The sequence below is a fragment of the Ostrea edulis genome, chromosome 2 (assembly GCF_947568905.1).
Source record: "Ostrea edulis chromosome 2, xbOstEdul1.1, whole genome shotgun sequence".
In the NCBI taxonomy this organism is placed as follows: Eukaryota; Metazoa; Mollusca; class Bivalvia; order Ostreida; family Ostreidae; genus Ostrea; species Ostrea edulis.
Genome location: NC_079165.1, coordinates 45205569 through 45218440, shown reverse-complemented (window position 1 = coordinate 45218440; position 12872 = coordinate 45205569). Strand labels below are relative to the sequence as shown.

General features: G+C 36.0%; 1 protein-coding gene across 1 annotated transcript in view; it reads right to left on the bottom strand.

Annotated features, from left to right (window-relative positions):
* The window catches only part of LOC130051446 (uncharacterized), a 32083-nt gene extending 24977 nt beyond the window's left edge, over positions 1-7106 (bottom strand). The window contains exons 1-2 of the mRNA XM_056153382.1: positions 5961-7106; positions 3587-3686 (exon numbers count right to left, since the gene is read on the bottom strand). Of these exons, the coding sequence (XP_056009357.1) occupies positions 3587-3686; positions 5961-7106 (1246 nt within the window). The remainder of the gene's footprint in view (positions 1-3586; positions 3687-5960) is intronic.
* Between the last annotated feature and the right edge of the window lie 5766 nt (positions 7107-12872).

Below are 12872 nucleotides of genomic sequence, written 5' to 3'. Positions count from 1 at the left end.
TTGCAAATATTCCCTGTATTCCCAGCGAGTCATTTATAACTGTGACGGCCCAACATTTCAATTAGTTCAAATCTAGATAAGTATAAAGTACAACATCCTAATAAAGTAATACATGCTAGCTAGGTTTAACACCAATAATTCATTATTGATAATATTTGTAATATCATTAATTAGTAAAAACCAAATCACCACTTCTTTCTAGAACTATTTTTTATCTACTTGATATGAAGAGTCCTTTTATGATTTCCAAAATAGGTTTTAATTTCATATTCTAATAATATTACAATAACTATTCTTTGTATATTGGCCTGGTTAACTCAGTGGTTAGATCACCTAACGAATAATGCAAGTTTCCTGGTTTAATTTCCGATTGATCCAATGATTTCTCTCCCCTTCTTTGCTACAGTAACTTACCAATGTCCATATACACAAGAAATTACTTCACCTGCCACAACCAGGAACTATCAAACTATGCTCACTCTAACACAGATCTGGTAATTCACCCCAAGGTTTTTTTTTGTAGATGCAAGTGAAATGTGCTTGTATTGTCACAATTTTGTTTTACATTGATGAAAAATGTTGCGTGTGTCCTTAAAAGAAAACAGGCGAACCATTGATTATTTATATTCTTTTAAACTTTTATCTGCAATATTGAAAAGGATCAACTTTAAATAGAATGTCTCCCATTTGATAGTGAAAAATAAGGGTTATCTATAATACTAGTGTCTGGAGCAACCACGATATCAAGTTTAACATTTCAAGATACTGAGCAGACATTTCCAAATAATTAGTCATTTGAGTGATGACCTTTAATCTTGTGACTTGAAAACAATTGGGGGGTTATCTACTCTTTAGGAGGTACCTTAGGTAGAATCAGTGTACACGTTTGATATCTGCCATCAAAGTGTTCACAAGATATTAAGTGGAAAATATTTTATAATGTACCATTGTACCAAGTTTGATATCTGTTAAGTGAAAGGTTCTTGAATTACTGAGTGAATAATATCTTTCTATGTCCAGAGTAATTTGACTTGTGACCTTTGACCTTGTGACCTCAACAGCAATAGAGGTCATCAACTCATTGGTAGAATCAGTGTACCAATTAAGTTTGATATCTGCCAAGCAAAGGGTTCTAAAAATATTGAGCAGACAATATATTACTATGTATAGTTTGATCCTTGACCTTGTGATCTCACAATCAATAAGGGTTATCTACTCCTTCAGCTGTACCAGTGTACCAAGTTTGATGTCTGTCAAACAAATGATTCTCAGGATACAGAGCAGACAATATATTCCTATGTCCGAAGTTGATTGACCCTTGACCTCAAAATCTACAGGGGTCATCTACTCTTTAGGTGCAACCACTGTACATAGTAAATGGTATTATCAACTTGCACACAAGCAAAGGATTCTAAAGATATTGAGCAGACAAGACCAACTGACAGCTGTAAAACAATTTAATATATGCCCCTCTTTGAAAGACGGCATAATAAATTTGTTGAACAGCAATTGTTAACTTGAGGGTGACACTTTTCAATTCCTAAGCTTTTCCATTTTAAAATTTCCATTTCTTGTTACTAATGGAACAGTAGCTTCAATAATGTAGCCCTCTCCGATTTTTTTTTTTTTTTGGAGGAAAAATGTTAGAATAAAAAAAAATCGGATAGGGCTACATTATTGCAGCTAATGGAACAGATTCCTGACTATTGTGATTTCTTTGATTACTTCTTTCCTAGATATTTCGTACATCAAGAGGCACAGTTAATAGATATCAGATAATAGAACTTTATTACTTAAAAATCACATGGTTATGTTGTCATCAGGGTTCCTTCCCTTTGCTCAGCAATAGCATCTGATTTGGGGAAACTTTTAATTCAATTCCCAGAATCGAAAATTCATTTCTAAAATGTTTAGGAATGTTTTATAGAATGTTTATTGCATTTCCATGATATTTACTTTATTGAAGAAAAAAATGGAGAGAAATTAAAAAATTTTACAACTTGAGGGAAAGACATCCCCCTTAGTAATAGGGTACACGTGACGGAAATATCTCAGCCCTTCTGACAATGCAGCTCTTTGTCCATGCTGAATTTTCAGCTAGTCAAAAGTTGCTTTTGTTGACGATAAAATAATCACCTTGCTGTCACGAAGTTTGATTCTGCAGGCTGTGAGCATGGTGAGACTGAAACTGGGGCGGAAGTGAGTTTTTATCATTTAGGTATATCTCTCCTTCTATGTGCAAATACACACACATACATATGTACACTCATTCTCAATCAGTTTATACCTGGACAACCTCTTCCCGTGTCACATGGTTTGGTTTCTTGCCCCGTCCCACTGCAATTCTTCCCTCCGTAGGCAGGGGTAGGGTTATCACATTTTCTATGGCGGACGGTAGTTCCGTTTTCACAGGTGGCTGAGCATTGTTCCCAGTTCTGCCACGCCGACCACCCTCCATCAACTAATAAATGATATTAATTATTGGTTCAATATTTTCTGATTGGCGGTTGAGAGTTGAGATCATTTCATATCAGAAGACCTTCTAACTTAAAACCCTAACTCCTATTGTAACAATCAATACTTATTAAATATTCACCTGGCAGCGGCAGCGCACAATCTTCATCCTTTTCACCATCTTTATCATCATCTGCTCAATCAAAATGAAATATCGGTGGAATCAAAATTAGGATAAAATTAAGTAATAACAAAAAATATCATATTTTTATTTTGAAGAATGTAAATAGAGACAATCAAAGCAATCATGGATTCTAAAATATGCAATCTGACTAATTCTAAATCAGTTAAACAGCCAAACCTCAGATTGCCAATGGTGTGCAGGTCCCTTGTCATCATATTGCCTAAAACTGGTTATAGAGCGGTTTTGAAGTTTTTCATGATAATGACATTCTATGACAACTAGTTAGGGGAGTGGACATGGATGACACAGTTCACCCCCTTCCCTAACCCCTATCTCCTCTTCCTTTTCACCTTCTCCTGCCTCACCAAACCAAACCCAAATTCAAAGAGGTTGATTTCGTTTCTAGATTACACTGGTGCACTAGGGTCAACCCCCCTTTTTACATGGTACATAATTATATTAAACTACAGTGCCGTGTGACCCCGCACTGACCTCTAGTTTGAGGACATTGTCAATGTGGCAAGATTTCATAAAGATTTTGCAGACATATTGCGACATGTATATTAAACGTTGAGCCCCGACTGTGGTCCCGTCCTGACTCTGTGTCACCAGGTTTGAACAAGTGTGATTATACACTTGTTAGAATACTTGCTATCATTTGACAGCCTAATTCTGGCCTAATTCTGACGCTGGGGGTAATGATCAGAATCATCAAGTTATCTGTATGGCTGAGCGGTTTTTAAGAAACCCCGTTGATACCTGCCTGTGACTGTGACAGATCCTTAGATACTTGTTTTTTGACAGATCTGTGACAGAGTCTTTACGACAAAGCCTGGATACTTGACCTTTGGCAGACCAACGACAAAACCCGAGTGCTGCTTTTTCTGAGAAACCATTGGCACACCTGGATATTTACCTCTCTAACTGCGACAAAACCAGACTACTTGCCTTTCTGATTGTTCTCCACCGTACACAGTTCCTCGTCTATTTTGCCATCGCAGTCGTTGTCGATGCCGTCTCCTGGTACAGGGGTTGTCTTATTACATGGCTAATAGAGATACACAACATATTGTAGATGATTATCAGAACTTAATTAGAAGTAACGAAAATCAATTACTGCCATATGTACTGTCTAAGTAATCACAATGTTCTGAGAGTCTTTAAAATAACTAGTTATCAAATTAGTTTATATTACTCATGCACCGTATATTAAATTCAATTTATTCTATCATACAACATATAAAACAAGAAAGAGGATTTTTTTTTCACGAATAAATATTCATCCAATTGCTGAAATATTTAAAGTTAACATATTTTACTGAAATTATGTTGTAAACTACATGACAATGTCCAAGAAATGAGGCCACTGTTTACAGTATAACAGTTTTTCTGTTTCTCATTCATATAGTGCATTATGTTTTCGAATATTGCGTTTGATGAGAAGAAACTACGTGTATTCATAATTTTGTCCTCCGGTTGTCGCACTGGACAAAAACTACTATTATAAACACGTTTGCAACACTGACTTTCAAATTCTGAAACTATGAACGACCGTTCATTTTGTCTTTTGTCAACTATTCGACATGACGGATTACAATTGCATTCGTAAAATCATTATCTAATTATCAATACGGATAGAGGTGATTAATGTTACATAAGGAACAGTTTAGAGCTCCAAATGACTTCCAAATCATCAAGTTTTATTTTACTGTATGATATCAATAAATATAACATAACTAATGCATGCAATTATTCAAACATTGTTCTTAAATTCATTTGAGTTAAAGATACATGTATCATTCATTTAATTCATGTGCGCACCGATCCAAACACGCACAAAAAAGGTCCTCCCTATATGCTAATTTATTTAATTGTGATTGATAACCCCGCGCTTGCGCAGGGTTTCGCCTGGTGTTTTTTAACAACTTTTTAATACACAAAACAGAAGTAAATTAATCAAATCACTTCCGAGAGAGTATGTTCTCTAGGTTAATCGATCCATCCACGGACGACATCATATTCTAGTTTTTTTTCTCTCTCTCCAAATCTATATTATGTTCATTCTCTTTACTTATTCTGTAACAGAGTTTCAGAGAATAAATATATTGTCATTGCTTGTAATATACTGAGTATAAGAAAATGTTTGTCATATAAGCCGTCTATTAATTACGAGCAGATCATTTTAGGGAGTAGAGTTAATAGCAAGCTATGCTAAGAGCTTGTAATATTGTTATGAAGTACGTAGTTTCTTCATTAACCTCAAAGCACGAATAATTCAAAATCTGTAACATCATGCAATACGGCGTTACAATGATTTTCCTATTAAATTCTAAAGATGCCAATCGATTGAAATTGGAGTATGGTGATGATAAAAAAGATGTGTACCTAGATAAGATAAGATTTACAAGTACATTGCTATGATTGTTGATGATAATGACGTTCTCGTGAGAACATTCGAGATATCTTTCCCTTTTACATATACAAGGCCTTTGGGGGGGGGGGGGGTGTCTCTTTGTGTACAATTTATTTTTCTGAAAATATTTTCCTTAACAGTGTAAAACAAATCTTTAATAGTTTTTAAGACGTTTGGAATCGCCAAGTGTAACAAGGTTAAATGGACGGTATTTCATCTAACCCAGGACTTCTGACATGGTTGTCATATGTATGGAGCGCCAAATTAACATAAACTCAAATAATTGAAGATATCTTCAATTATTTAAAGACATCATCAATAAAAGAATTATTGCTCTCTTCAAATGAATTAAAGATATCACTAATTCAATTGAAGAGAGCAATAATTGAATTAATGCGCGCATTAAATCAAAATTATTGCTCTCATCAAATGAATGAATGCGCGCATCAATTATATTATTGCTCTCATCAATTGATTTAATGCGCGCATTATATCAATTATTGCTCTCTTCAATTGAATTGTAGCGCGCATCAATTCAATTGTTGATATCATTAATTCATTTGAAGAGATCATTAATTCAATTAAAGCGCGCATCAATTCAGCAGAAGAATTAATGCTATCATCAATTCAATTAATGCGCGCAATAATTCAGAATTGAAGATATCATTAATTATTTGAAGAGATCTTTAGTTCAATTATTTGAGTTTATGTTAATTTGGCGCTCCATACATAAGCACTTCCTATCGAGACCCTAGCCAGAGCTTATATGTATAGTAACACTACCACATAAAAATAACTTACAGCATTAATTTTAGCCAACCGCATTCCGGTAGGAAATCCATATGACTCATGAAAGGCGTGGCCATATAAATATCCACCAATGAGCGCTGTAGGATCAGTGTTCCGCACCGTGTGAGAGCCAGGAGAAACTGTTACGTATCCGCCCACAAGATCCGTACCAGGAATAGGTTTCCAGTGCGCACTCGATGGAAAAGGTTTATCATCCAGTAATAGGGTATTACGTTCTGTATCCTTTACAATGATGATGAATTCATGCTGGTAAGCGTATCCGGCGCCGTAGTCCGGTCGTGAGTATTGTGGGGTTGAAAATGTATATTTGGCTCCGAAAAGCTCGTAAGGAGGGATAATCATCATGGACGGGTCCGCAGGTTCAGATATCTTTTGTTCGCTCATTACGTATTGCGTCAACAGTACGGGTTTATTAGATGTGATGAGCTTATGGTCGCCAGATGGAACAGCAACTTGTACCCACTCCCCCGCTTTGGGGATCTTTAACGAAGTCATTCCTGAAATTTGGACTTCAGTATTATCTTCGCTGGCGATAATTCTGAAAAAATCTCCCGTTGTTCGTGTGGGAATCGGGGCCGTTACAAACTTTTTGCCCCAAGTGTCAACCGGGGTTAATTGTTCCACCAAATGGTCAGCAGAGGTGCCATTGCCTATATTAGTTTTAATATTACCACTAAATGCAGCAACAGGTTTGTCACCTACAATATGGGCACCAGTCAAATCCGAACTGCTCTGCAGTTGTAACGTCTGGTACTTGTTCAGTTTTACTTGAATAGTTTCACCGGCTTTATAATGTTTCCCACCATAATCGACGGTTAAGGATTGATCTTTAGTAGGAAGCGTTACCGATACTGACGTGCTGTCCTCGGTCGCTGCGACTCCAAGTTCAGTTTTCTTAAGCGCTGGGCCGTAACAGGCAGCATAGTATTCATTGCCCAGGGCATCCACGGGAATAGCACAATATACATCATTTGACAATGTGTCTTTGTTTGCCCCGTACACTGCTATATTCTGGTTGGACTTTATCAGCAATCCCTTAGAAGAAACTGAGCTTCCAAGCATTCGAAACGCTTCACTAATGTTCACGCGTTGGACATCTCCCGGTTGTACTGTAACAGTTTGATCCACGCGTGGATTGTTTGAAATGGGAGAGGTAATAGTCACACGTGCTGTGCTTTTTTCTGAGGTACTAATGTAGACTTCTAGGGGGAAAGTTTTGTTTTTCTCCAATTTAAAGTTCTCCATAAACATAAGAACATACTCCTTTCCAATATTGTCTGGTGGGTCTAACGCTACAAGAGCAACACGTTCAACATGAAGGTTTTGGCTTGGGAGTTATAAAATTATTGGCTTTGGAAATAAATATTCAAACTCTATATTTGTTGTTTAATCTAATACTTACAAAACACAGAGACAAAATACAGTCCCACAAGGAAGGCCAGTAGGATCGATTTTTCCATTTTGTATTTGATTCTGGAAGAAGAAATTCACTTTCAAATCTTTTTTTCTTCTAATTATTGACATAAAGTTGTTTCCTGATTGAGTTTAATCAAAAGTTCATGGAAAATGCAGAAAGCTGTAAAATATTTTTTTTTCGGGACGGAGATGGGGGTTATTTAAGTTTGTGAAAAATTGTCTATGTGTATACACATTATTGAAAATATTTTTGTTCAAATTTTAAAGTAGAATTTTCTGATTGCAGTATTAGACTGCAATTGCGTACTTTACATGTAAATGCCGACTTTGCCAAACTGGCGGTTAATGATACACTATAAACAAACTTAACGGCAGATATATTCAGATTATGTTTGCATCATGATCAACCCAAGGTAAAGATTTCTGACTTCTTTTGTTTCCCCCCCATTTTTGACGAAAGCAATTGGGTCTGTATGAGTTGTTTTTTTTTTTATTTCATACAAAATGCTAGAGAGAGAGAGAGAGTATGTGTGTGTGAATATTTTCGCAATTGCAGACATTTGTAAAAGTTTGTAGGGAGGAAATCCATTGCAAAGCATACACAGAGGAGAACGAAAGTATCTTAACAGGTCAATATAGAAAGTAAATGAAATCTGTGATAAGTAAACTTTTTAAGTCTAACAATTCAGAACTTTAGATTGAAGTGCCCCCCTTGATCCCAGTAAATAGCTTCATTGCGTCGTTTTTTCTCTGCAGTTGTCATGCAGCTGAGAAAGAGCAAATTTTCCGTAAGGTTCCGCCCTACAGACAGACCGAACGGGTTCTTCTGGACCAATTTTCATCTCAAAATACTTATTCAGTGTGCTGTATCATAAATCAACGTTTTCCTTGTCACAGAGAATAATGCAATTACACTAAACAAATGAATCAAATCATTTTCTACTTAACATTTTTAGGGGGTTTTAATTATATGTTCTTTGTAGAAAAAAATTGCTCCTGCATTTTTTTTAATGTTTATAGAAAAAATGATTTGTTTTGTTTTCTGAAAGTTAGAACATTGCTTTGATAATTACTACATTATTAATTTACATTCATTAGATTGATTGATTGAATATTGTTTAACATCTCTCTCGAGAATCTTCACTCATATGGAGACGTTACCATTGCCGGTGAAGGTCTTCAAAATTTAGGCCTATACTCGGCGCTTACGACCTTTGAACAGGGAGGGATCTTTATCGTGCCACACCTGCTGTGACACGGGGCCTCGGATTTTTCGGTCTCATCCGAAGGACCAACTCATTTAATCGCCTCTTACGACAAGCAAGGGGTACTGAGGACCTATTCTAACCCGGATCCCCACGGGTTACATTTATTAGATGATCCACGATATGTATTGCATTATTTCTGTTCAGAGAAAAGTAGGTAATCAGTTTCATGTATAACATAGAATGCTAAGATGGAACATGTAGAAGAAATCATTATAATTATGTCGACAGAGAGACGTACTCTTAGAACATGTACACACAATATGCAAGAAGAGTCGCATATCCTCCGAGGCGTATTTTATGCTCTCTGAGAAAATATTGGGACATATCTGATATGTCCCAATATTTTCTCAGAGAGCTATAGGTCTGCAGCAACATCATTAATAAAAGCATTCTTTGTTCAATTTTGAATTAATTCTAATTACTGATATAAAACCAAAATAAATTAATGAATAAATTGATATTGTGATGGATAATATATGTACAATAATAAAATTCATACAGAAAATAATAATAGTACCATATTTATATATATAATACAATTTTGTTGTCCACAAACAATTTCGTATTGCTTTTCGTTGTTTGGATATCAAAGAGTAACAAATTGTAAGTCGCAATCTCTGTCATTTTGTAGAATCAGATTTGGAGAATTGATTATCGCATAGGAATTGAAATATTCCAAAACTGAAATAAGTGAGGTGAGATTATAAGGAACAATGATAACAAAATCTACTTACGTCGCACGGACAAAGAAATAAATGACATATACCTCTAAAACTACCCCATGGAAAAATGAAGTCGTGGATGAGAATGGTTGACCTCCAGTGTTCCTTTATATTAGGTCTACATAATATTTAAATAAGGGGCAAGGAATGATACCGGGTGTCGCAATAGATTTCTTAATTTTTCATCCTCTATGATCACTCATTAAGGCAAATGTCCGGACGATAGGTCTCATGATAAATTAGCTTTGATTCCATTAGCCAGGTAAATTTGGTCAGATTAACCCTTAACCAAACATCCTGCTCTTGAATCAAGAAATGCAGCCACTTTGGCTATCGCGTATCGTCAATAGATGTCATCAACAGCCACATTTTAACACTGAAATTGATAACGGAATTGTGAACCGTTGTTGTTCCGCAGACGGGAAATAGAAATTTATTTACTTCTTTTGGGTTGAATAACGGACTAATTGAAAGTGGTGATTAAAGAACGTGCTGGTAAACAGAATTATCATGTCCTTTCTTTTGGAGTCTCAAAATTTACAGATATTTCTGACGCTACCAGCGACAAATTAATGATAAAAGAAAGGAATAGAAATCGTCTCCGGATCACATGTTAATTAAAAGTTTTATAACTTATAGTTGGGGTTATGAGAAAGGGCTATGCACAGTCCTCTAGACTTCCGGGCTTCACTACAGATACAGACTTTTGAGGGACCACTGTACTGTGTAAGCTGACGAACGCATTAAGGTCTAACGTACTTTAAACTATGTGAATGAAAAAGTAAAGATGACAAATAGTGATCAAATTCATAATTATTACTATAAAAGAATACAAAATTGACAGAAGAGCAAACATGGACCCCTGGATAAGGTGCCTAGAAGAAGTAAGCATCCCCTGTTGACCAGTCACACCTGCTGTGAGCCCATATAGCTTGATCACGTAAACGGAGTAATCCGTAATCAAAATCAGTACATGTATGTAAAAAACAAAAAACAAAAACAAGACCGGCCTAACAATTGATATGAAACACGTCAGACAGCATTCGATTTAATGACAGGTTATATTTGCGAAATGCTGACTTTAAACTAGATTTTGAATTCACGTGACCAGTTGTAGTTGGTCTGCGTGCGTCGTGTGTTAACAATGAACATTAAACTTCTTGATAACTACCATCCCAATTTGGTATGAATCATCTTTGGGACAAGGGGGACATTAATTGTAAAATTCAGAATTCATGCACCCTTGGGGGCGGGGGCAAAAACTGTCCAAAATTGACAAATTTTCAAAAATCTTTTTTACAACCACACATGTGTAAGGGAAACTGAATGCTCAGTGATTTAGAGCAGGAAGGCCTCTACCAAAATTGTAAATTTCATGGTCCCCAGGATAGGGTTCTGACCCCAGGGTGGGACCAAACTTGGTATGTAGTGTTTATGTGTAAAACACTTAAATAACATCTTCTTTAGTGCTATTGATAAATTGAAACTAAATGGATATTTAGAAAGAGTAGGCAGTCCTTTACCTAAATTGCAATTTTGATGATTCCGGAGGTAGGGGTTTTGGTATCAGGGTGGGGCCAAAATGGTCAGTTATCAAATGTGTGAAAAATAGAACTGTTTTAACTTCTTGATAACTACCATTCCAATATCAAAATTGGTTTGAAGCATCTTTTGGAGAAGGAGGACATGAATTATAAATTTCAGGACTCCTGCAACCCTGGAGTCTTAGGGGTGGGGAAAAACTGCCAACACATCTTGTTTTATACTGTTGCTGGATATTTGAACTTAGCTTAGAACAGGGAATTTTTTCTAGATTTTTAGCCCTTGGGACTAGCGATACTTTTAACTAGTACTCAGGTGACCGATAGGGCGTGTGGGCCTCTTGTTTTCTTTTAAATCTAATTCAAAACGAAAGTAAGGAATCGATATGGGTAAACATACAATGTATGTTTACCCATATGTTTACCCCCCCCCCCCCCCCCCCCCCCCCCCCCCCCCCCAATGATAATAAATTGAATAGTGATAATGAAAAAGTATTTTTTTAGCCAAACTGATTTCGTTGAACACCTCAAGGAAAGTCTCCAGTAACCACGAAGTGATTGCGAAACCACATTTCAGCTGACTTGAACATCGATTACCATGCCACTCAGCCTGATCTTCATCCTATAAAACAAACGTAATGATCACGGACTCATCTTTCAGCAGAACAGACCATATTTTGTCCAACAGATATGATGGAATTACACAATTTCGTATCATTCCCATTGGTCAAGTGACCACTATGCAATCTTTTGTTCCAGAAATAACCAAAAGTCATTTTAAAATTCAAAACTCCATACAAATTAGTTTATTTAAAAACTACATGTAGTGCTGACACATTCATAGAATGATTGAAATCCCTGCTGTATTGCATGCGTAGATGTGCATGACAATCATTTCAGAAATTTTTTTTTATATTACAGGTGATTTAAATGAAGACCTAACGTTGAAACAACAAACAGAAGCGAATGGCTACTGAAATTCTATACAAGATCAGAGAAGATGACCATATACGCATATCCGCAAGAAATCGGTAGAACGGAAAGCATGCAAAAACTTTTGCTAAATTAGAAATCAAATACATTGCGTGAGCAGAACATTTTTTCTAGTGGAATAGAAGAAAACAAAGGTGACCAAAAGAAAACGTGACAATTTCTCAAGATATTGGCTGCAGGAGGAAACAAAAGGAGTGTATTGAAATTTGTCTAGAAGTGTGTCGAGATTCTCAAACTATTTCAAACTTTTAAAACGTTTTATGACTTTAGTTAACATGTTACCTCGGTCATATATAAAGTAGGAAGAGACGTTCTCCTGACAGTGGAGATTCTGTGTGCAAGAACATCTTAAGGTTAAGCACATCAGAGAACAACGGGCTTTACAGTATTCCTACGAGATTTACTCCCAAACGGGGCCATATAACTCCGATTTCAAACTCCCAAACGGGGCCATGTAACTCCGATTTAAAACACAGTCAGTTGTTCGTTATCTTTTTTCTACAATACCAAAATGGTACGAAAGTAGCCAGAGTAAAATAAAAAGCAATGGTACTAGCATTTACTCTGATGAAATACATCATTATATGATGTGTACTTGGAAAGGAGAGCGTGAAACTGTAGGTGGGTTATACATATGGGTCAGCGGCTATCTTTTGTCAAGATTTAACTGCAGGTACCTGTCACATTGTAATGCTCTTCCATCAAATCAATTCTTGTGCGCAATAAATGAATTAATTATATCCTCATTTGATTAATGATTTTTTTAATTATTTGTGTTTTTATTAATTTGGTGTTACATTGTGGAGCGCCAAATTAACATAGACTCAAATAAATGAAGATATCCTTAATTATCAATTGATATGATGCGCGCAACAATTCAATCAAAGATCTCTCCAAATAATTAATGCTCGCAATAATTGAACTATTGCACTCTTCAATTGAACAGTAGCGCGCATAAATTCAATTAATGCGCGCAATGATTGAATTATTGCTCTCTTCACTTTAATTCAATTGAGAGCAACTATATAATCACTTAACCTATCCACAATTGAATTAATGATCCTTTTTAGT